The 25239-nt window shown below is 49.7% G+C and overlaps 2 protein-coding genes across 9 annotated transcripts in view; one reads left to right on the top strand and one right to left on the bottom strand.

Annotated features, from left to right (window-relative positions):
- The window catches only part of BRIP1 (BRCA1 interacting protein C-terminal helicase 1), a 117791-nt gene extending 104426 nt beyond the window's left edge, over nt 1-13365 (top strand). For 3 of the 8 annotated variants that reach the window (XR_001558973.2, XR_004309327.1, XR_004309333.1), the window contains 2 exons: nt 107-3376; nt 10098-13365. The gene's annotated coding sequence lies outside the window, so the exon portion shown is untranslated. The remainder of the gene's footprint in view (nt 1-106; nt 3377-10097) is intronic. The other 5 variants (XR_004309329.1, XR_004309328.1, XR_004309331.1 and 2 more) reach the window with 5 other exon arrangements.
- TBX4 (T-box transcription factor 4) lies at nt 1592-24770 on the bottom strand. Its single transcript, XM_015880611.2, has 8 exons — nt 24433-24770; nt 23570-23664; nt 14362-14481; nt 12718-12865; nt 5477-5629; nt 4019-4107; nt 3440-3681; nt 1592-2237 (listed from the first exon to the last, which is right to left on the bottom strand). The coding sequence occupies exons 1-8, from the start codon at nt 24586-24588 to the stop codon at nt 1615-1617; spliced, it is 1626 nt and encodes a 541-aa protein (XP_015736097.1). The 5' UTR covers nt 24589-24770; the 3' UTR covers nt 1592-1614.
- Nucleotides 24771-25239: the final 469 nt, after the last annotated feature.

Below are 25239 nucleotides of genomic sequence, written 5' to 3' on the forward strand. Positions count from 1 at the left end.
TATATGTATATAAATAGCTATTCAGCATGCAAAAATTGTAGTGATTTTGAAAATCCGATTACAAAATGCACACCGGTCTCACGCTGTCTGCTGAATGTGTGTGCAGGTTGTCCAGGTGGGAGCGTGACCTCCATGGCGGTGGCCTCAGGACTTCCTCACTGCGAGCAGCCACCCTCGTTCATCAGCCTCTCTTCGTTGGAATGGATTCATCCAAATGCAGAAGTGCCTCCCGACTTCCAAGTGTGTATTTCAGCCTTTTGCCTTTTGCCCAGCTGGGAAGCAGGGGGTGGGAAGAACAAACCCAACCCCCCTATTCACGACTAAAGCTTCAGTACTGTGCTCTTTAGTGGAAAAAGCTCCCAGCACCACCGCTGCACACCTCAGCAGCGCAGAGAAGGACGCAGACCCTGCTGCAGGGCTTTTCAGGTGAAATCAGAGGGAGTTTTGTTCCATAAGGAGCACAGCTTCCTCCCGCGTGAGTCAGCTCAGCGATTCTCAGTGCCTCCTGGGGGCACCCTGCAGGCAAAGTTAGCACGGACGGAGTCAGCTCAAGATACTTCCACGGTAAGCAATGGTAACAACCTATACATTGGTCACAGATTTTTACCTGCTCTACAAATAGTTGTACACTGTAAAGCCTGACAGGCAACGGGAACTCCTCCTGCTCCCACCCCACAATTAAAGACTGCTTCTCTATGCCTCCTTTATGCTGAAAACAATTCTTCCCAAGTTAGCTGCAAAAGAAAAAAAAAAAACAAAAAAACACATAGCACAAAAGGCGCGTTTCAGTTGAATGCGAAAGAAATGAAGGACCAGCAAATACAGAAACCCTTCTTTCTGGAAAGTATTAGCGACTTTTAAGCTTAAACTTCATAAATATATTGCAATAAGCAAGTGTGATTTGATCAACAGAGTCTGAAGACGCTGGGTCTGTTCCTAATGCTGCAATTAATTTGCTGTTTGGCCCAGGGCGTAACGCTTCACTTCTTGGTCTCCCACAGCCACGATCAATGGGTAAGAAGGGACATTTGCACACTGGTGCTTCTCCTCTCTGCACCGCGCCGGGAGAGTCTGGAGTGGCACCTCACCACTGGCATCAGAGGAAAGGGAATTTCTGCAGGTGGACAGAGCCTAACACGTGCTGCTACAGCAGTCCTGGAGCTACACAGCCCAACAGATCACTTCTTCCTTTGGTTTGGGGGATTCTGTGACTTCGCAGACTGAGTACCATACAGGTGAAGCTCGTGTTTTTCCCAAAAAGCCAAAATCTGCTCTTGGATGTTTACTGTTATGGGCAAAAGCGAATGACAGACAACTTCACTCGTTAGTCTAGAAGATGGTTTCTACCAGATCCATAATGAAGATGTGAGTATTAATTCATTCGGAAGTCAGTCAGTCAGAGGCTGATGGATCCAGGAGCTGGAATTCTCAGTGTGCCCAGAGATGGGCGCTCCCTGCACACACGTGCCCCTGGGAAATGCATGCTCGTCTCACCCAAGTGCAAGTTACCCACAGGTATAACGCTGCCTTAGCACCGTCCTGGAGCGGTAACGCAAGCTGCGAGCACCGTCCTGGAGCGGTAACGCAAGCTGCGGCACCGCTGGGCCCGCGGAGTCACCCATCCGTCCAGTTCTCCACCGTCCCCATTCCTGAATGGTACTGCAGCGAGGACTCCCGCGACAAGGAGAAGCTTTGGGAGTAGAGGAATTCATTGGCGGCATTGAGGTGTGGGGAAGGTGGCTTCCTCTCACACACGGATGGGTGAACCCTTTCCCTTGGGAAAGATGATGGGGGGACACGCTCCCGAACCTGAGACTGGGCCAGCTGGTTGTAGACGCTGAAGTGGCTGTTCCCCGGGGGCTGCGAGCCCTGCCCCGCGATGGATGGGAGCCGTGGCATCATGGTGGTGGCTGTGAAATGGGCTGGGAAGGGCTGGTAGGGCACAGTTTCCATTGTCTGAACACTGTAGCTGGTGTAAGGTGCGACAGAAGTCCACATATTGCAGCTCAGCGGGGGAGGTGGAGGCGGCAAGTCGTCCACTGCCGGCACGCCTGCGATCTCAGCCCCTGACCCAGAGTACATGCAGGCTTCCCGCGGGGCCACCTCGCTGCAGTAGGACGGGCTCAACATCTGCTGCTCGTAGGGCGGTGGGGAGCGGAAGTAGTGATCGTCGCCCACTGACGATGAGGCCTCCAGGTAGGAGCGCTTGCAGGGCAGGTCCAGGTGCCGTGCGCTTTCTGCAGGAGAAGAAAGAGAGTTCAGGGATGGGGTTGGGATGGGACTTCAGTGTGGAGGATTGTTCTGATACACCACCACTGCTCTTTTTCAGAACATTTCAGTTTGGAAAGAAAACGTGCAATAGCAACAAGGCGTCGTGTTGCAAATATTGGATTAATCCCATCATCCTCCCAAGCATGCTGATGACATTTATCAGTGTAAGTGAGTGACTGTTCTCACATCAGGGATTACTTCACCTTCATCCAGATAACAGAGGTCCATGGCACTCCTGCAGCACTACTCCTGACAAACTCAAGAAGTCTCTGAAAGGGTCTTATCACAGCCTTCCTTCCTGTCAGTACCAAAATCACTATACATTTCCCAGATATTTGTGTCAAAAGCTGCAGAAATATCTCAAGATAAAGGAGACCTTTTCCAGCTGCCCATCCTTCTCCTCAGTCTCACATGCAGGAGCTCGTTAGCTGGTTGGAATGCTGCATTTATGAACTCATCTGCAAATTAACATCTGCTAGAAGGACACATTTCCCTTACAGTCCTTATTTCTGGTGGTATTGGATTCCTCATTTGCCCACAATCAGAGGATTCTCACAGCTTAAATAAATTAGTGGCCAATGAGACATGCGAAAAGAAGGATTTGGCTGCGTGAATAATTTTCCTTCTAACTTGAAACATGCCATGATCTCATCTGATCTGGACTAAAAGGAAGAGAATGCGGTTACAGCTCGCTTCAAGTTAGGACCAGCTGATAAGGAGAAGGACACGTGGCCACCGCCACCCCACTGCTCTGCATTGGGATAACTATGATGGCTCCTCCTGCTAAGTGCTCATCCAGTGCCGCTTCCTTAATACTAATGGCCATGTTGGGACATTTAAGGATAGATAAGGCCTTCACCAAACAATTATTAATTCATATGACTTATCAAGCGATTATTTTTCAGTGTGGCTTCATTCCATTTGAATTATGTGTACTGATTGTTGTTCTTTTTTTTAAACTCAGGGTCTGAATTTGCCTTCTATGGGACAAAACCACTAACGACCACCCAAAAATCCAGCTTGTGAGCCCTGACCCTCTGAAACACTTTGATCACTTTGCAGATTAAGGCCTAAGAGACACATCCAAAACAAACTGGGATTATGGGTAAGCTTTCAGTGCTCCTAGGCCTGTATGCTGTAATATTTTTTAGCTGTAAACTCAAGTTACCTCTTCTCTTCAGGCAGTGATAGAAGAGCCCTGAATCCCTCTGTGCTGTGAAGGTGTTGAGTGGCAGATCTTGAGTATCTGAGGCTGCAAACTGCATATGAGCACCGTTCTCGTACTGATAGTGTTGGAGGGTCTGGTGACTGCCATGGAGTGGGTTAACATCTGGCTTGGTAGAGAGCTGGCCATGGCTGGACACCAACCTCTGCCTCATGATGCTTTTGGAAATCACTGGGTATTCTTTGCTGAAGGAGGCGAGACAAATTATTACCAGTTAGACAGCATCAACATGAACAGGAGGATGAAATATGAGTTTGGCTGCCCCAGCGCATCCCCATCCAATGGCTCCACGCCTTTGCCAAGCACGATGAGCTAACCCTCACCATGCCTCGGGCGTGGGCAAGCACTGCAACAGCACATGGAATGTGTCACTTGGTTACAGGAAAAGCTTTTCAAAGGTAGGGAGGGCAAAAGACAAGGGCAAAGGGGCTGAGTAGTGCATGCCGGACACCATATGGCCACGTGCAGCAGCCAAATTCAGCCTGCTGACCCACAGCCCTCCCATCTGTCCTCCAACCATACCTTTGCAGCCGTGCCACACGCAGGTCACTGTCGTCACTTCCCCTGAATCCCTTTGCAAAGGGGTTGTTCTCAATTTTCAGCTGAGTAATCTTTAAGAGAAGGAAAGCAAGCAGAAATTATGTGAAAACAGATGGGATAGCAATGATGGGCAGAGGGGCTGAGCTCTCTGGTGCCCAGTGGGTTCCTTCAAAACAAGACGTAGCCATCATCTGCACTGCCACTCAGCCACCGGCCTCTGCCCAAGCACAGCAGTGACACTGGAAGTATTAAGTTTATGGAGCACTTCAGGGACCTCAGGGATGAAAGGCACCATTGACCTCGACATTTTAAGGAGGTATTAAATAAGCGCTTTTGAGCCTTTTTGGTTAACCATGTTTGGGCAATTGGTCATTTTACACCAATGACTACAACTTTTCAAACAGGATTCACTTTTGCCTAAACACAGACCTTTTTTTTTCCCTGTCTTACCATACCACACACATCCAGACTGCTACTCTGAGCCTTTTAACTGCTCGCTAATTGCAAAATCTTGCAAGGACCGCATGCTTCAAAGGACACACAGGCATCTGCTCAGGAGGAAGAGCTCTGCTAAGGTTATTGGACAGGAAGAAGTTCACTTTCATTCCTGGAAGATTTTCCTATTAAAGTGCAGAAAAAGAGGTGGTGCCAGGACATCCGTGTCCTGTTTCCCACTGGGAACCAAAGCAACAGCACCATCTCACTGCAGGGCTTTACTATGGGAATGTGCCTATGGCGATGGGTCACTGGTTGGACCAAATGGTCTTAGAGGTCCTTCCAACCCTTCCTCAACTGGATCTCCCTGGAGCAGCCACAGGGGAGGAGGAGGAGGGGAGGAGCCGGGAAGGAGACACCCAGGAACTGCAGCAGATGGGACTGCAAACCAGTGCTGCCCTGACCCAATGCATGGAAAAGATACAGAGAAACCCAGTCGTGCAATCGATGCATCATTGTGCCACACACCCAACACACAGCGCCCAGGCCTTTGTGCTTTGTGTTCCCCCCACAGACAAAACACAAACACCTGGAGCCCCCTCCTGTCTTCACCTCCTAGCCACAGTGCAGGCTCCTAGGCTTGGTTTTATGGTTGCATTCCTTGTGTGTCTTGCGAAACACACATGCTATAATTACTTTTTGCTGTAGATTTATGTGCAATCTTTTCCCAGCCATTATTAGATTTGCTCCCTGTTTTGAATGACATCTTAGAGTTTATTATTATCCAATTCATTAGATCCTGAATGATCAGGGCTTGCCAGGCTGCTGTTACCCAGCGCTTGTCATGCTTCCCTTTAGCTGCATCCTCTGGCCCATCAGCTGTGCTTCAAGGTTAAAGGGCCGCAGTGGAAACTCAGCTTTGTGAGCAGTTCTGTGCCCTCCCCAAGCAAAGCTATAGGAGCACACAGCCCAAAATGAGCCCCTTTGGATCCCAAAGTGCCATACCTTGTGGTTCTGGTAGGAGGTCACAGAGATAAAGGACGTCTCTGGAAACACATGGGTGCAGAAGGCCGTGTTCTTCGAACCAAAAGCGTTGTTCTCATCCGCCTTCACAATATGCAGCCGTGGCTGGTATTTGTGCATTGAATTGAGGATGATCTGGAAAACAATTGGTGTTAAAGTGAACAATCCAATCTTGTAAAAATGACAAGTCTTGGCCACTTGACAGCTTGGCTAGCGAGACACTGAAGAGCGCTAACGCTACGCTTCAGCTTTGCTCTCAAACTGTGGAGGAAAACAACATTGTATAACATGTACAACCCACGGCAGAGAGGGCATCTGCTGCTCTGGCAAGCGCTGCTGCACTGAACTTGGGGCTTTTCTGCTGAACGCTCCTTTTCTTATTGCTATTGGACAGAGTCAGCCTGGGTGGAAACAAAGCCGTAAATTTTTTTCCCAGCTCACATTGAAGCTGCAGAATATATATAATTCACCAACAGACTGGTCCATAAAGCTTCCTCATAAAATACTTTACGGAGCTGAAAAATAGCAAAAGCAAAATATATATATATATCACAGAAACCACAGAGGGAAAAATATATATACATATATGTGTGTTTTTCTTTCATCTGCTGCTAAGAGAAAGCTTCAACCAGGTCATGCAGCAGACCCCGTGGGTACCCCTGCAGGTGGGACATGGTGCAAATGGGCTGTGGGAAGCAGCGGTTATTCAGCCCTGGCCCCAGGGCAGCTGGTATATGCAGGGCACAGCTCTGGGCTCTGCCAAGGCACGCAGGGGCTGGTGCCGCATTGTTCTGCCACAAGAATGGCTGCACCCACATGTGACAGAGAAAAAGTGGTTTTGAGAAATGGATTTTCTTCTAAGGAGTGGGATGGGTTTTTAAGAAAGCCTCTATTCCTGTCTCTGGGCAAAGAAAAAATTCTTTGCTTCTGGTTTCCTCAACCCACCACTCTTCAGCCTCTTCTTCCCACTCCCAAACCATCTTCTGGAGCTGTCCCCATCCTGGTTGTTCCTGGGGATGGGTTGTCCCCAGGCTGGCCACCACCTTGAGCAGCCACAAGACACATTCAGCCCTATGGGGATATGGAATCGACAGAGACACTGTACAGGTTGTGTCTGCAAGAGGTGGTGCAGAGATGGGTGAATGGATGGGTGTGTGGACGGATGGACATATAGATGGATGGGTGGATGAATAGAGGATAGATGGAATCAGTGAACAGATGGATGGGCAGAGAGATGGATGGATAGGCTAGTGCACAGGAAGAAGGACAGAAGGATGGATGGATGGATGGATGGATGGATGGATGGATGGATGGATGGACGGACGGACAAAATCACAATTTGCATTAGTTTACCCAAGGTGTGGATTTAGCCCATTTCAAGTGAAAAATAATAAGAAAGAGAAGTTTGCCCTGAGATCTACTGGACATTCACAGCCCAGCAGTGCTGCACTCCAGCTGGACAGGAGGCACTGCTCAGGGCTTGTGCACCCCACACCCCTCCATCCGGCCACACGGATCTGCCCACAGTAGCCAGCTGCATTATATACCACTTAAACACAATTTTTATTGTTGACGTTTTCCAGACAACCCTCCTTGCTCCCCAAGAGAGAGAATGAGGAATTTTTGGCATTTTATCAGCTTTGCATCACGTCTCTGAAGCACTTTGTGGCTGCTGATACGCAGGCTGTAGAGCTGAGAGGGTCGGCTCAGGTTTGGGTTGCAGCTCTTGCTGTGCTTTCATGTGTCGGCCTCTCGTAAAACAGCCGAGATGAGCAACGCCAGAAGGCTCAGGCTCATAAGAAAGGGCACGTCAATTTTCAATAATTAAGGGTTGATAAATAAGGGTTGTCTGGAGCAGAAGCTGAGGGGTGCTGAGCTTTGCTCACCTCCTGTCCCCAGCTGCCCAGGTCTGGCAAAGCAACGTGTGGCTCCAAATCAGAGCAAGTCAGTGGTGGAACAAGAAACCCATTTAACTTAAGATTTCCAATGGGTAGATGAGCAGCCTGTTTCCTACCTCCTCTCCAAAGCAGTGCCCTCTGGGGTATAATGATCCCTTTAAAAACCTTTTTTTTTTTTCTGCCTGAGTCTTTTCCAGCACAACTTTGCAGATCCTGGAAGAAGCCTTTGGAAGGATTGCTGACGGATGCTCATGGTTACATCCATGGCTACAAATCCTCCCGGAGGTTCACTTTGAGCTGCTTGATATTTGAGGGGGAAAAACACCAAAATGGCTTAATCTAAGCCACTGCAATGTGCTTTTGTCCTTTGCCCCAGGGTGAAATACTCATCACTTTGTCCCAGGTGCAGGATACAAGTTTTGGGTTGACCTGTCCACTGTCTGTTTTTCTACCACCAATTAGCTGGAAAGAAAGAAATGCACACACATCCTGCTTGCTTGCCATTGGTTTAAGAACCATGCACTCAAAGCCCCTGAAAATTATTCAAAACAAATCCTCCCAGGCCTCAGCTGTAAACCTCTGCGCCTGCGCGATCAGAACGCCAACAATTCAGGATAAATACTTTTAAAGGCTGCTGTGGAAAACCGGTCACTGGCTAAAAATACGCAAAACAAATGTAAATTCCACTGCAGTGACGAACATCAGTGGAAAGATTAACTTAAAGAATTGTGTCAAAAAATGAGAGGCATTTTAATTGATGGGACAGGGCTTGGCTACACGGAACTCAGATTTGAGATCAGAATTGCTTCTGTGCTCCCACTGATGGCCATGGATGGCCCCAAGTCCAGGCCCACAGATATGGGATTTTCCACCCCCCTTGCCTCACTCCTTTGTGGCAATCACACTGTTGGCAGCTGGAACTTAAAGCGTAATATAGTTCGTTTCTTCTTCTTTTTTTTTCTTTTCATTTTTTCCCCCTTTTTTGGCACTCCCCACTCAAGAGCAAATATCAAAAAACGGTGTCATTTGCTCCTTCCATTTAATGTCAGCTCGGAAAACACTGTGTGAGCATCTCAGTGTCTCATCCTGCAGGGTCTGAGTTTGCCACTTTGCAGGATGAGGCCCAAAGGGACAGAGCTAGGCAAGGCCCCATCGTCATCCCCAAAATCAGCAGTAAAATGTATTTACTTCCATATGAAATTCAGGGAGTTGATTTAAGAGCACTCCCTGTTTCTCCAAGGTATCAAATATCATATGATGCAGCGGTTGCCATGGCAACTGCCTTTTTTATATTGAATAGTAAATGGCTACGAAAAAAGCCACATAATTTTATAGCTTCTCCCAGGGGATCACATCATAACTAATAGAAAATCTCTCATTTTCATACATTTTTCTGCTGCTTTCTTTCTTCCTTCTATTCTTTTTAGGCTGAAGCACCCAGCCCCATGCCTGGGGGTCACATCCTACCCATGACAACACAAACAGCCCCAAGCAAACTCTATGTGCAACCTCCACAGCTCCATCAACACCTGCCCCAACCCTCCATGTTCCCATCTGGCCCCAGGATGCCGCTGTAGGAGCAGAACCCAGGGCTGTGTTGGAGGAGCCGCCCCACACCGAGCGCATCCTGGCAGCTTGCACAATGGGGAGAGGAGGGGGAGGCTGGAAAATCCTGGGAAAAGATTCAACATGAGCTCAGACAAATTGTTCCCTGTGCGATGGCCAATGATGTGATATTTTTTGCTTTCTTTCTTTCTCAGTCCTTTGTTGCCTAACATCAACTGAAATGGGCAGTGGTGTTCCCTGAGTTCTTGACACAGAGATGCTGGGAAGGGGAACACATTCTGTGCCCCGTGATCATGGGGACGTGTGCCATGGCCTCAGCACAGCACTGCTGCTTTGGTTTAGGAACAAAGCCACCAGCACAAAGCTCTCTGCTGGGCGTCACCATTCAACCATAACACAACTGGAAGACGTCACCTAAAGCTGATGGGTTATAAGAAAGGCAATATCATCTCTTGGGTATTCTGAGTGAGCTCTTCTTCATGACCATCCCTAAAAACTGACTTCAGACTTAGACAAAAGGGTTGCATTTTTTTTTTTAATGTTTTAAATGGATAGAGAAAGGGGGCACTGGGTGCCACCAGTGTCACCACAGCTGTGCCATTGCATGGTGGCCCAAGGCACAGACCTGGCCTGGCCACATGGCGTGCAGCAAGAGAGTGACAAGAGAGGGGTTTTGTAAGATTAAGAGGGCATGAACATGAATGGCCTGGGTGTTCCTGGCAAGCAAAAAGAAATATGATGAAATTGAAAGAAAAAATGAGAAGGAAAACCCAAGTGATAATCAAATAAAACCAAAGGTACAAAAAATACATGTAGAAAGAAGTAACAAAAAATCATCAGCATTAAAGAGTAAAGCCAGAAAACAGAAGTTTGGGGCCAAGAAAAATCAGGAATGTCACTTGAAATGTCAGCAGAAGTGATGGATCACCCCCTAGCACTCCGCAGCCTTAAGCCTCAGGAGATTACGTCTCCAAAACCAAACCAGATCAGGAGCAGGAACAGAGCCCTGCAGTGATTCAGAGGTCCCGGGGAGTGGGGCAGGTGCAGCAGCAATGTGCTGGGGGATGAAACTAAGCCTCAGCTGCCTCCTGTGCCCATCTCCACTTCTAATCTCTGTTTCCTTGTCTGTTTTTCCGCAGGAATATTTTTATATATTCTGTAAAAAGAGTGTAATTTCCAACCAATATGGGCCTGGCCGCAGCCTGCCAGAAATAGCCACATGATGCACTCACTCACCCTTCCCCAGCTGGCCCAACGGATGGACTGAGCTGCATCTCAGAGGGGTCCTCACCACCACCATAGAGGACCAAACCTCAATGCTCTGCGCTCATTCTGATGCTGCACTGCTCAGCACTGTGTGCAAAACCAAAACAAGTGACTTTTCTGTCAGAGAGCCACCATTGTGAGCAGCTCCAGCAACACCTCGTAGCAAGAGATGAAGGGAAACCCAACAAGAAAGACAACAGCAAAGGAACGCAGATCCCTGCAGCGAGCACCCTGCGGCCATAAGGGCCATCTCACAGGCACCCTCCGCTTTGTTGTTTACATACTTGAAACCTCTGGAGAAAGAGGAATTCCATTCATGGGCATTTATCACTGTGGAAGCACTTGTTGAGACTCGCTCAGTTTTTCCCCGTGTGCCCTGAGCTAACCCCTGACAGACACACCAACGTCCCGCGTCCCTTCCAGCAAGCGGTTGTTTTTGTGATGTAACGATGGCTCACACAGCTGAGGGCTCCAACAGCATTTGGCAGGGCACAGCCTGCTTCCCCAGGGAGGAGTGATGCTCATCTTGTGCCTGGGAGCACAGCAGGCAGGAGGTGCCACCTTGTCTTCATGTCCCCATCACACATCCCCATGTCTTCATGCTCCCACGTCCCTATACTATGTCCTTGTATCCTTATCCCCACATCCCCATCCCTGTCAGACAGTCACACTGACAGTCACCCAAAGCACACATTGCTTAGCAAAACATGAGCATCAGGGTTTTGCTCAGAGCACTGGTGACTCAGTGCTCTCATCAGCATAAGAGCGACCTCTCCAAAGCCAAGCATCTCACTGACTGCTGATTTCTTAATCCGTTCTCAACTCTGTTGCTCAGCCTGATGTGAAAGGAACCTTTCATGGTTGGAAAATCTCCCACAATCAGCATGGAGCCTGCACCCCGCAGGCACTGCATGAGGGCGCATGTTCCCTCTGCTCCCACAGCTCCCCCATGGGAGTCAGCAGGCAGATCACAGTGCTCTGCACTTCATTTCTTCTTGAAAATTCAATTTCTATTCTATTCTTCCCTGACGAACTGCACAGAGCTGTGCCATTGCACAGCTGTCACAGCACCCGAGCAGGGCACGGCTCACTGAACAAGGACTGCTGCCCATGGCCTGCAGTGCTGCCCCAGCGCAGCCTGGAGCTGTGGGTTTTGAGGTTTGGAGGAAATCAATGACAAAAGGAAACAGCCTGCCAGCAGCGCTGGAGAGCGAGAAGCAAACAAACCACGAGGCTTTCCGCACTTGTTTGCTTTAGGCTGCTTCAAGAGAGGGGCTGCGACGGCTGGGATGGATTCCTAGAAAGGAGAAGGAGTGATTTGGCACAACACAGTGCCCTGTGCAGGAGTGGGACTGTGGTCTGCAGTATTTCTTGCCCTGAACCTTCACAGGGAGTGGGTGCTGAGCCCAGGTTGTTCAAAAGCAAGTTGCTCATTGAGCGGCCTCAAGAGGGTTTGTCGGAGAAGTGGCTGAACCCCACACAAAGGGAGCTCCATCCGTGTCATGGTACAGCTCCGTGGCAGGACAGAGCACTGACAGAAGGAGGAGGAAGGCTCTTCCCAACTCGAAAGCTGTGTTAAAATTGCAGTTAAGTAATGACACAGTTGGGAGAAGCAACCATTTAGCATTGCAAAAGCAACACCACACATCCTGTTTGTTTTACGGTCACACCGAACATCCTGTGTGTTTTATGGTTTACATTTTACAACATAAACAGCAATATATACTAAGCCACACTTCCATGCAAAGGGAAAATGCAATAGGATTGCAGGAGGGACACTGCACAGCGAGTGGCACAGGGCAGCTGTGCACACTTCAGCTCTGCCATGAGGCTCTGCTTCCTCCTGCACAACCCCATAGGGCTGTTCCCATTTCACTGCCATGATGCTTTCACCCTTAAAGATGAGTGAAGGATTGGGGGTGGCTGTGATTGATAATGTCAGCATGGAGCCTTTGGGGTCAGCAATCAGGGCAGGGGCAGGGCTGGCACGGCCGCTCTGCAGCAGCACCGGGACATGTGTACATGGCTTTGGGAGTGGGAAACTCACAGAAAACTGTGTGCACAGAGAACATTCTGGACCCTATTTCCCTCTCTCCACCCACTGAGGTTGGTTTGTTTCTATGTGACTTTCAACTGGGACAGTAGAAGACATCAGGTGTATTGTTAAACACACTGGGGTAGATAACTGCCCATTTCTCACTACTGCATTCACCATAGACACTAATTAATATATTCCAAATGAAATACTCCATCTTTTATAGGACCACTAAAGCCAGCCTGGAGAAAAAATGTCTTCATGCAACTTGTTTCTGCAAGCTTCAGGGGCAACAGCTGGGCTTAAAACCCCACAAAATCCCTGTGACCATGCAACAGCCTATTCTGCATCCCTGCATCTCACCCAGCACTGCATCCAGCATCCATCCCTTCATCCCACCCAGCATGCTCATTATGGGCCCAACCCAAAGGATTGCCCTCAAAGAACTTCTCTCTTACATGCCCGAAGGGGTCCAGGTGGTTGTTGGTGAGCTTCAGCTTCTGGAAGGACACGAGCTGCCGCATCCAGTGTGCTCCAGTGGCAGGTGAGTCAGGGTGCACGTACAGCCGGCCGGGCATGGCTGGCTCTGCCTTCCCAGCCACCATCCTGCAAGCACAGCAGTCAGATTGCAGCACTGACAGCCCCACACAAAGCATTACCATCGACCTCCCCTTGCAAACCCCAGAGCAGCTGTGTCCTGGGGGCCATACTGGGTGTCCAAGAGGCTCCCACTGCCCATGGGAGCTCTTTGTCCAGTGTCACAGCTGGCAGAGCTGAGCCATCATCTCCTCGTGTCATGGTGTTGACATTCACCAAGGAGGACACCTTGTTTGGGTCTTTGGAGAAGGCTGGACACAGATGGAGCCTTTCAAGGCCATCCAGCAGAAGACACTTCTGCAGACAGCACTCAGTGTCAGCTCCTATGGGACAGGGTTGGGTGCTGCCCTCTGCGCCCACATCCCTCCTCTCCCACATATCCAGCCCATCCACCAGCACTGACTGATGTGAAACCTCACTGCGATGCATCGCTCCGTGGCAGCTCCCCCATTACTGTGTATTGTTCTTTTCTCATAAAACACCAATAAAAGCATTATGACCAAAAACAACAGAGACTTTCCAGCAGCAATAAAATGAAAAGGGGAAACAGCTCTAGGGCTGGCAAAAGCTAAATTAAACAAAGTTAACAACTATCCATCATCCTGGGCTTAATGGTTAAGGCACAAAGTGGGCTGCGCGCTCCATCTACTCCTCTTACCCAACGGCACTGCAGGACAAAAGGGAGCAGAAAAGGAATTTTTGTAATCTAGAGCAGCCCTAATGTGCAAGTGAATTACTGCAGCTTTATAGGATGTTGCTGTTCCCATTGAAATGAATACCAAGATTTCCATGGCTTGTCCTGACTTTCTGCTTACTGCTGCATGGTGAAAAGACCAGCACAGCCCATTCTCAGTGAGGGAGGCTGCTGGGCATTGTTTTGGGGAAAAACAAAAGGGAAAAAAACATGCTCCCTTTGTCAGAAAGCAAAACCCATCTGCCTCTGGGGTAAGAAACTTTACTATCAAAGACACAGCAAAGTCAGGGAATTACAAAAGAGGGAGAAGCTCTGGTGGAAGAACACTGAATGGAGAGGAAAGAGGCGGTGGGTGGGAGAGCTGTTCCCCCACATTTCATAGCTCATCCCCAAATGTAAAATATTGCTGCTGGAGAAAGAAATGTACAACTTTTCTCATTTCCCATAGATTTGTGATTTTAAGGCCAAAACGTACCATTGGGTCACCCCCTCCAGCCCCTGGCACACTCAGGCTGTGGGCTCACTTTCATATGCCTACATTAGGCCAAGCAACCTATGGCATCTCCTCTGAGATAACCTCCAGACCTTTGGAGCTGGTTGATCCACATGTACCAGCAGGTAATTGCCTGACTTGTCCAGAGTACTCTATTTAGTATTTTGTGGCTTTAACTTTCAGCCACTGATGGTCACTGGGTCTATGGCCACTCCGTGCCAGAGCTCTAGGACACTATCCTCACCCATGGGCAGTGGAACTATCCATCCAACTACGATTCATAATGAAAGGAAAGCAAACATGGGAGCGTCCTCTTACCATTTATTGTCGCAGAATTTGTACCGGTGGTCGTCGGCTGGAACGATGTCAATCAACAGAATGTACTTGGTCTTGGGGTTCATTCCAGTCACCTTGACCTTGTAGCTTGGAAACATCCTCCTTAGGAAAAGCAAAGGATTAACACATGAGGGAGCAACACACAGTAGATGGAAACACAGAGCAGTGCCCCAGACGGCAGCTCCACCACCAGTGCATGGTGAATCCAAGCTGGGACAAAGGAGCTATAAAGCAGATTGCTGTCTATATGATGCCAGAGTGAGAACTGCCCTTTCACAAGCAGGGGCTGTGCATGGGAATGGAGAGCTTCACTGCAATCATCTATCTTTAAAGATATTTGTGCATATCTCACTTATCTAAGAAATCTTTGCAATATTAAACAGCATTTTTTGGTATTTTATCAGTATATATGACCAATATATATGTGATCTAACAGACCCTTCCTCAGTGGCACTCATCCCTTAACTGGGGTCTGAGAGAGGTGCAGCCTGGCTCCACCCCTTCCAGTCACACAGCTGAATTGCCTTCACCTGTGCTGCCAGGGCTCACTGGGTCCCTTCCCCAGGAGATCAATCAGTGGTTCAGGCCGTGACTCAAGAGTTCCTATGCAGCACATCCTCTGAGCCGCTATTCTCTTGGCTCCATCTTCCCAATCTCCTCCTCACCCAGTTAGAAAACAAAATGCACCAACTAAGTCAATGGAGCAAACCAGCTCACCATGCTCTTCCATCAGTCGGCCAAGATGGCCACCCAGTGGGCTGCGACATCTCCTTACCACCAGTACAAGGGGATGAGAGATGAAAATGTTTCTGTTCTGGGGTCGTTGATTGTTCTAATTAAGCCCTAATGTTGCTGCTCCGCCGGAGGCCATTCTGCCACCCTCTTGGTCCAGAAGCACCATTTTGTAGCAGCATGGGGAGAAGGCAACAAAATGGGCCCTGTTTGAAATCATCTCAATCGACTCTTTTACATGCCCTGCATAAATTCCAGATGTTTACCATGTAATTAGCCGGGACTAAAAAGGGGTGGTTTACCAATGTCCGTATTTGATTTTCATTCATAAACTCTGCGCTCCTCTTAACCTTGCCCTCATACAGGTAAGCACCTGTATAAATACAGTAGGACATTTCAATTTGTGAATACACAGCCCAATTCACACATCGAAAAAAATTGCATAAGGAATCCAATCTGAATGCCAAAAGTTTTGGTTTTTTTTTTAATTAAAAAAAATATTAAAAAATAGGCCTTAAAATTACATTTAAAAATGAAACCAAGAAGAGGAGGAACAGATTAAAAACCAGCAAAGGGAATGATGCGATCTGATGATCGCTGCGCTGTACCCAAGTTTTATAACACTGAGCTTCTGATTTTCTTTTTTCCCTCAATCATTTCATTTACCAAAGCCCATCCAAGCTGCTAAAGTAGCCGGACTGATATATTGTAAATGTTAAGTGCTTTTTTAATGGCGTTTAAAATTAAGCTTCAGCATATGGAGTTCATACAGCATGGACATGCCTGAGTTTATAATGTTCTTTCGTATAGCCCTCTAAAATAAATACAAAGAGCCAAAGTACTACTATAATATATACAGCCGGAATTCTTTAAGGATAACAAATGGGGACCCGCATCTGATGGGAGGTGTTGCTTAACTTGCGCGCCGCTCGCTATCTCACGGTGGTAGCGTTGGGCTCAGCCGTCAGCAGCCGCCGCCACGTTTGCCAACTCCCCACATTCTTTTCCAGGAAAACACGGGGTAGGTTTTAGTAATTTGGCTGCTCATGACCATTTCATCATTATTATTAGCTGCTGCATTCTGGCCTTTAAAAAAAATTATATATATATATATATATGCAACTAATGCGCCGTCCAGGGACTTGTCAGCTTAATTTTCTTAATGAAAACATATTTCTCAACCCCTTGGCAGGGGCTGGTTTAGTAAATACATCCTTGCAATAGGATACAAACACAGGCTGTGCGTTGCTGGTGGGGAGGCATGGCAAAGCGGAGCACCGCATCCAACTCAAAGCCATCCCAGAGCTTTGCTTAGGAATAAAAGTGCACGGAGCACAGAACCTGTGTGGCTCCGTGCAGCTCCCGGCGCGCGCTGGGACACAGCCAGCATCTGCCTGCTCGATTCATGGCTCTGGGCAGGAGCTCCCCTGTGGATGGGCGTTCTCGCAGAGGATGGGGCATGTTGGCCAACTTTCCCCGACAATAGCTCACTTGATCATTGAGAGCGGCCAAGAGTTCCACCGGCTGCTTTGCCGCACTCGATCCTGCCAGGACTGGTTATGAAAATGGTAAATTTGGGGTTTCTGGGGATCTTGGTGGGATTCTGTGCTGGGTATGCAGCAAAGGGCAAAACCAACATCGAGTAGAGCTTCAGGCATTGCCTGTCCACCTTCAGTTTGGATCCAAAGCCCTGGGATGAGGTGTCCCAGCATGCAGCAAGCCCCTGATGTGTGCAAATGCCACCACTGCCCCCACATTGAGTTTTTTCCCCTTTATGCCCTATTTTTGAAAGGCCCAACATGGGAATGGCCCTGCACAAGCACCCAGCAAGAGCTGGGTTGACAGACCTCAATTTTGGACACATCCAAATGCTCTTCTCCCCTTCCCCATCCCCTCTCAGTGCAGAAGGGACCATGCAGACCAAACCTTGAGGGGCTCCTGAACCCTTCTGTTGGACATCAGGACATGGATGGGGACATTTCTGTGTCCCACAAGCAGGGCTCTGGCACAGCTCTGGTGCAGATGAAATGTACCAAAAACAGCAAAAGCCAGGAAAATAAACAAGCAGCATGATTCCAGAGCCCTCCCAAGCTTCAAAGATGATGTGCTGGTGAATTATTTGTTCTGATAATGAAGCAGTCACTGCTTAGCTAAGTTTATGCAAGGCACATTTTATCTCTATGTGATATTCACAAATTGTTTTAAAATGAACTGTTAGAATAAGCATCCCTTGTTTATTTATTTATTCTATTGCTACCCAGTCCCCTCAGCTGTGGAGCAGTTACTGACATGGAGCCAAGGCTCCTATTATGTTCAAACAAAATTTAATTAATGTGTAATTGGTTGGTTGGATTTGGATCAGAGCAATAAGAGGAAAGCTTTGCTTTCATTATTTGGGGTAGAAATTCCCTTCAGGCTCATGGGCATCTGACCCATATCTCAGTCCAGGTCGGTGTAGGAGAACTGGGACATGGTAACAGGGAACAGGGGACAACAGCCCTGTGAAGCCCCAACCATGTCCTGCTAAAGGTTGAGTCAGTGCCCTCTGGAGCACATGGGAACAGAGGAACTGGAGCTCTCCCTGCATCCTGTGCTGGCCCTGGTACTGCCAAGGGCTCCCTTCTGTCTCCTTGGGGCAAAAATGTGCCAAAGTCCTTCAGCTGCTCAGAAGGTGAAGGCTTGTTTTTCAACAGCACTTACAATAGGATGAAGGTTTCAAGGACAGGCAGTGATTTTGCAGTCCTTGGTATTGGGGTGGGCAAGAAAAGTGCAGGGATTGGGCACTCAGACACTTAAGCACAGCCCTATCTGGGAAGGGATCCCTGTGGCACGTCGGGGGTGTAAAACAATCTGAAAAACAAAACAAAAATCACTCAGCATTTTGGCCAACGTGTTGAAGGCCACCTCCTCAGAAGTGGGCAGAGATGCCCCCAGTGATGCTCCCAAAGCACCAATGCAGACTGCACACCTAAAACCCCAAGAACAAAGAACACGGCACTAAATTCCCCACCAGAGTTGGTCACGGCTGCCTATGGATGTTACCGCTTGTCTTCATGGTTACGAGAGAAAGGAATGGTGAGTGGAGGCCCCAAGAACCACGTTCTCATTCTGATGAACTTTCCTCTTTTTCCTAATTTCCCTTCTTTTGACAAATATTTCTTCCATTGACTTCACGCATCTTTAAAAATAATATTCTCCGGGGCAGATTAAAACAAATTTGGGGATGTCAGCTGTTTCTTTTAGGCTTTTAAATGGCATTTCCTTTTTGATAGATTCTTGCTTTCAGAAAATACTTTAAAGAGATCAAAGAGTTTTCCAACAGGGTCCCATTTTCCCAGTGTCTCCTAACCTCAGTCCCTTATTTCTCTTATCACCCACGCCACTCCGCTATGACGCTCTGTATACAAAGTAAGAGCAGTTAACTTTGAAGTGCTGGATTAGCCCATGCCAGATCCTTGCCTCAGAATAACAAACAATACAGGTTCAACAGGAGTTCTCATCAGTAGTTCATTTTTCAGCCCCAAATTCACTGTCACTAACACAAGCAACATTGAACTCTCAGTCTATGGGCAGATAGGAGAGATTTATCTGGTGGCAGGACCATGACCTAGTGATGAAGAGGTCAGACAGTTAAGGGATTTTTATATTTTGGGATGGCGAGGCTTAATTTCATTCTTTGGGTTTTTTTTTTCTTCCCCTTTTTCTGGCATCCAGTTTTTAAATAAAACATTGTTTCTCACGTACTTGAGGACTTGGTTAACTGCACGGCTGCGTCCACAGCTGAGGAACATGTCCTCCCCTGCGTGGGTGTCGAGGTGGTGCTGGGACCTCCATCCTCTACTCTGTGCATGGCCAAACCCAACAGCCATCACGGGGAAGGCTTTGGGAACGGGCGTAGCTCTGAGCATCCCAAATCTTCATGAGCCCAACAGTGAGGATCACAGAATGAAAAACAAAATCCCATCCCTGCCCTGCCCGGCGTGCCAGAACTCCATCCCTTTGCCAAAGCTGTCGACATCGTTAGCAGGACGGCCAACAGCACAGCAATGATCTCCATTCCCCTCAAGCAGGACTTTGCCCTAAGAGGGTAATTCCGGGACCCCAAATGTAGGGCTGAACAGCTCAAACATTCCTGAAATATCCGCTTTATTTCCAAGTTTTAAGTTGATGGCTCACATTCCAGCGCTCTGCTCGGATATTAAGGTTTACTTTTGGACCAAAAACCTTCAGGAGAGATTCTTGTAGCTGCCTCAGAAGGTTCTGGACTAAAGTTTCCCTTTAATTGTAATGAGAACTGGGCATCCACATGCCCTACGGAGCCATGGAAAATTGAACCTTTAAGGGATTATTCGCAGAGGAAAGCTGCACCAGCTCAGCCAAAGCAGTTATACTTCTTCAGACCTTGATGTCCTAAAAACTACTTTTATTTTGGTTTACTAAAGTTGATTGGGAACAGATTTTGTTTCTTTTTAAAACTGAAACGAGCCACTTTTAAAATGAAACCTGAACATCTAAAGGGGGGGGGGGGCTGGGGGGGCGTCTTTTCCACACATGCAAACCACTTTATTGAGTCCTTTCTTTTTTCTTTTTCCTGTGCAATATTTTCCTACATATGCTCCTCAGAACCTGCCACCATTGGGCTGAGGCTGTCCCTGTTACACCCCCAGAACTCAGGGTCAGCATCTCCCTGTTCATCATAGGAGAGTTGGACGGGGTGACCTTTTCGGGTTCCTTCCAACTCAAACGATTCTATGATCTCCTGCTCCCATCCCTGAGCAGGTGGTGCTGCTATATAATAACGACTTATTTTTCTTCATGGTAAACGTGAGCTGCTATTTATTACAGATTTGCCTTTAGGCTGCATCAAACTCTTTGTCCCTTGCAATATCTGGATAGAAACTGCAGAGCTACAGGGATTGGCACCTGGAAACCCCAGCAAACAGCCAAAGCTAAATGAAGGCTGGCAGAAAGGAGAGCCCCGAGTGTGTACGGGAACATTCATTTCCTGCGAAAACAGCACTTGGAAGGAGAGATCGAACACAGAATGAGGAGTTTTGCAGAGGGTTTTGCCGCGAGGTTAAAAAACAAACAACAACAACAAAACCCAACACCACCAACAGCAATTGTTCACTTAAATGAAGTCACATTGGGAAAGAGGAATTAGAGCGAAGTACCCCGTGTTCTCCCTGCCCTGAACAGCCGTACCCACACACCCAGCGCAGCCCCCTCACTGCCCACCCCCTGCAAAGCCCCGCACGTAGCACGGGGCTGTTGCGAGGACCCCGCTGCTCTACACCACGCCATAACCCCGCGTGTCTCCTTTAGCCCCTTCCAGCTCGATTTCATTCATTTGTCTGAACACAACAGCCCGGAAAACTATTTTTCGGGGAAGATTTGGGGATATTCGTGTCCTATAGAAATAAAAGGAACGGCCAGTGGGTGCTCGCAGCCTGAACAGCGGCCGCCCCGTCGGGGCTGCTGGAGCAATGAGGGCGCGGGGCCCCGCATGGCACCACGCGGGGCAGCGGCAGCAGCCGCCCCGTCGGGGCTGGGACTGGGGATCCGACAAGGCCGTTCCCGGCCCCCTTCTTCTTCCCCCCGTCCCTACGCAGCCCCTCAACCCGCTTTGGCCCACGGAGCAGCGTCTTCATCCTCTAAAAAGCGGCACGAGAAAATTCTCCCGAGGGCAAATTCGTAATTAGGGCGAAGCTCTGGGGGGGAGGACGGGGACGGAGCGCTGATATACGGAGCTCAGAGCCCCGATATACGGAGCTCAGAGCCCCACGGCTTCGGCCCGAAAGGTGCGGGGTTTTACGGCCGAAGGAAGCGCGGCTGGATGCAGAGTTCAGCGAACTTCACTAACATAAACTTTTTATCTTATGATGATCCTTTTAATATAAAATAATCTCTCTCCTTTTCTCTTTTTTTTTTTTCCCTCTTCCCTCCCACAATGAAGCAGCCGAACATTAAAAAGATAGCGAGCGCATTTTAAAGATGTTTCCACTTTATAAATCACGCTTTCTTGGCAACAACGCGATTCCTATTGCAGCGCTGAGTTCGCTGCGCTCTCCTAATGTCTCCTACAGATCAGCCCTGAGAGGGAGTAATAATCCCCCAAAGTAATTCTCAGCCCTAAATTCCCCATAATTTATAGTAGCCGCGTTCTGCGGAGCGCCGCAAAGAACGAACCCGATGACTGCCCCGCTTCCCCCCAACCCCACGTTATCGATATTTGCCTTGTTTAGACAGAGAGCCCATTTTACACCGCGGCCGCCGAATTAGCGCTTCCGCTGAGCTTTGCGTTTCCTCCCCACGGAGCGAACTTGTCACGAAAGTCTCCTTTATATACATATATATGTATGTATTCTTTTTGGAGGGGTCGCAAACTGAAATATTGGGACTCGATCCCTTTTCGTTTGTGCCTTTGGGGCTGAGCAGCCCCCACCATCCGGGGTCCCATCCGCGGAGCATCCCTGAGCCTGTTGGGAGGGGATGCGGGCCCCATCAATGCCTGCAATCCGCCGCTTTCCCTCCCCCCCTTCCACCTCAGCGCTAAATACAAATACACACAATCCTCCATCAACCCTCTTTTTCTTTTTAATTGGGTCGAGGGGAGGCTCGTTATTGGCACTGTTTGTTATTAAACGGCTCGCATGGAAGGGGGAATGAAACCTGCTGTAGATCTCGGTTTGCGTTTTGCCTTTCGCAACGCAGGACAGCTCTGATCCCGGTACCGACATTGGGGGGGGAGGGGGGGTCTGCGGGATTGGACGGGGCCGAATGGGACGGAATGAGATGGGATGAAGGGGAAAGGAAGGGACCTGAGCTGCTCGGCCCTCGCCGACAAAACCTCGCCCCGCATTTTGAGGCTGTTTTCAGTTGGACGCAGGGAAAAGAACTAAAATCACCGTTTTGTTTTGGGGAATTTGGGGGATTTCGGCACGAGGGTTTTTCTTTTGGTTTTCTTTCTTTTTGCTTTATTATTAATATTATTATTATTAAACACATCTATACTATTAATTTCCTGTTAACGCTGCGTCTATGTCTCTATTTATTTCACTGATCCGAATTTTAGAAGCCGCTCTGGTTGTCACCCAGCAACGCTGTGTCCCACCACTGCCTTGTCCTCCTCACCCCCTTGCCGCCCCATCTCGGGGCGAAGGTGTGGGGTGCAGTGCCAGCTCCTCCGGACAAAGAATGTGGGGCTGAGCCCTACCCATATGGATTTGTTTAAACAATCCACGTTAAGACTTACAAAGAGATAACATGCACATTTGGGATGCTTAGGGTCTAGAATTTGGTAAAGATATTACACGTCCCGAGCAGACACGCTCAGATACTATAAATTAAGGGTAAAATATTTGAGGTCTTGATCCCCCCCGCCTCGGCTGCCTCAAGTAGCGGCCCTATCAGAACGGATCCGGTTCTTCCCATCAGCCGAAGCCACAGAACGAGCCCTACACAACGCGATAAGGGCATTTACCTGACCGATCGCTTCGTATACAAAACAAAGAGCGACAGAAGGGAGCAGCTCCGGCCCGGCACCTCCTCCCAAGGTGCGGATGGGGCAGCGAGTGGCTCCGAACGTGGGCCGTGGGCTGGGAGGCACCGGGAGAAGGGAAACATCCCCCAACCCCCTCCCCAGCCCCCGAGCCCCCAGCTCTGCGCCCACTGAAGTTTCGATGAGTTAAAATGAATTAAACTCATTTAAACACCCAAGTTCGGCAATTCGGGTTCTCCGCCGCAGCCCGGCACCGCGCAGCTTTGTTGGAAAGGAACGTATTTCGGTGCCGAATGCTCACAGCGGTTGTATTCTGCTCATGGAGGGCTGGGAGGATGGAGGAGTGGGGGGGACTCTGTGCTTTGTGTCCCACTCCGCCATCCCTGCAGCTCTCCGAGCCCGGACGGGCCCTGTGCACCCCCAACCCCTCCCCCGACCGGGCCTCGAGTGAAGGCGCTGTGATTTGGATCCAATTCGGACCCATTTCGCTTCTAAGGAATGACAGGATTTGCTCACGATGGCCTGGGAAGCGTCACCTCTCAATATCCCAGTTTTGAACCTAAAAGCACATCCTAAACCTTCGCACCGTTTTGGTACCAAACGTCCCATTGTGCAGAGTAGAGGGGTAAAAAATAACCTAAAAGTTGAGCCGCAATTACGATAAAGTCCTTTTAAAAAACCCAATTGATAAGGAAACTAAAAATAATAAAGAGAAGCAGCACCAAAGAGAGCGGGGATTAAATGCATCCAGCGCTTCCCTGCAGCCACTCTTCGCTGCTGCCCCATTCCAGCACACTCAGAGTTTGCAGAGAGAAAACGATCGCCCTGAAATCCGGCCTCACGGTGACAAAATAATTCTATTAACGGCACCGACTGCGGCACCGCAGCGATGGGGACAAGGGATGGGGGCATTTCGGACGGATCAGAAACAAAAGAGCCGCGGGGATGCTCACTGACCTGCCTGCTTTGGTTATGATCATTTCGGTGCCCGCTTCATGGAACTTCTTCCATAGCTCCTTCTCGTGGAGATAGACTTTGATATTTTCTATCGTCTGCAAATATAAAGTGAAATAAAATAAACAGGATGAGAATAACAACGAGAGGCCGAGGATAGACCGGGGAAGGGCCGTCCGACGGCACCGGGGCAACGGGGAGAGCTGAAGCTCAGGGTAGGAGAAGGTACCGAAAATTCCACCGCCCTTTGCCAAAAATCAAAGCAACAAACGGAGCTCGCTTGGAATTGCAGAGCTTTACATCCAGGCCGGGCACCGCGGCCAAAGGGATTTCTGAGAGGTTTTGGTATTATTATCGTTTTTCTATAGGGGTTTCTGTGCCCCGACGGCACAGGCGGTCCCCGACGGCGCCCGAGGGTTCCCTAAACGAACCGGGAATGGCCGTAGGGACACGGCTGGGCCGCCCGGCTCTGCTCGGCTGAGAGCGGAGCGAACGCGTTACTTTCCGCGGGATGGGGGCTGAGCAGCAGCGACGGCGGAGGTTTCATTTAGCTAAAATAAAAGACCAAAATAAAGCAGCAACTCCAAAACCGGCACCGAAAGGCACCGCCGGGCAGGACGCTGCTCAGAATGTGTCCGTGCAGAATAACCGCACCGAGGGGCGAAACGACATAAATAAACCAAGTGGGAAAAAATTATAGTAATTGAAAATAGCGATTTCCTTGCGATCCTCCGACCCATTGCCTGGAAAGAAGCGCGGCCGAGAGAAGCTCCGGCACCTCACCAAGAGCAGAAGCGGCTTTCCCGGCCCGGCAGGACACGATGGGCAGCGGTGCCCGTTTGCTCGACGGCGCGGTCCGTGCGTACCTGCTCGGGGTCGGGGAGCTGCGGGCTGCTGAGCGGCGTGTTGCTGCCCCCGGCTACGCCGAGGACGGGGGAGCCCGCGGAGGAGTCCGCATGGCCGGGTGCGGGGGCTGTTGGAAACCCTTCCTCGGTTTCAGACAGGCTTTTCTCCTGGAGCATTTCCTTAGGGGGTGAAGAGAGGTGCACCGTTAGCTCGCAGCACTGGGTGCTTCGTCCAGCTCGAGTCCCCCTACCCGGCCGCTGCCACCGACGGGGTCAGGCCCGAAGGTGCTTCTTTAGGCGGCGGTCCCTCCGCCTGAGCTCGGCAGACTGGGACGTGACACCCCGGGCCCCGGGGGAAGCCGTTGTGCCCGGTAGAGCCTGGACGAGCCGGGCCGGACCCGCCTGCCCTCCCGGGGGGGGCCGCCCACGCGTGGCCGTGCTCCAGATCGAGGCCTCGGCAGCTCAGTTTAGATGTGACCGCAGCCTCCCCGCCCCGACCCTTACTCACTTCTCCTCCCCTCCCCGCTTTTTGTCACCGTACGAGGCCGATACCCGCCGGGGAGAGCGGCCCGGCCCGGCGGTTACTCTGTCCCCGTCCCGTCGGGGCTCCGCGACGGCGCTCGGGGCTGCGGGCAAAGCGCTGCGGCGGAGCCGGGCAGCGTAAACAGGCGGAGTGCAGGGCTTGAGATAAAAGGGCCCCTCTTAAACTTGGAAGGAGACTGGGAAAAGCCAATAAAGATAAGGCCTGACAGCTCCGCCGGGGCTGCCGCGCATCAAGCCCGACTTTTACTGCGCGGAGGGACGGACGGACGCGGGGAGCTGCGGGTT

Source organism: Coturnix japonica, chromosome 19, assembly GCF_001577835.2.
Source record: "Coturnix japonica isolate 7356 chromosome 19, Coturnix japonica 2.1, whole genome shotgun sequence".
Classification (NCBI taxonomy): Eukaryota; Metazoa; Chordata; class Aves; order Galliformes; family Phasianidae; genus Coturnix; species Coturnix japonica.

What these genes read in the sequence shown, in the direction of transcription:
- TBX4 (XM_015880611.2), bottom strand. Translation starts at nt 24,588, where the DNA reads ATGCTCCAGGAGAAAAGCCTGTCTGAAACCGAGGAAGGGTTTCCAACA. An exon ending in AGCTCCCCGACCCCGAGCAG is followed by an intron (nt 23,665 to 24,432) that starts GTACGCACGGAC and finishes TTATATTTGCAG; the next exon opens with ACGATAGAAAATATCAAAGT. An exon ending in AAATTCTGCGACAATAAATG is followed by an intron (nt 12,866 to 14,361) that starts GTAAGAGGACGC and finishes CTGTGCTTGCAG; the next exon opens with GATGGTGGCTGGGAAGGCAG.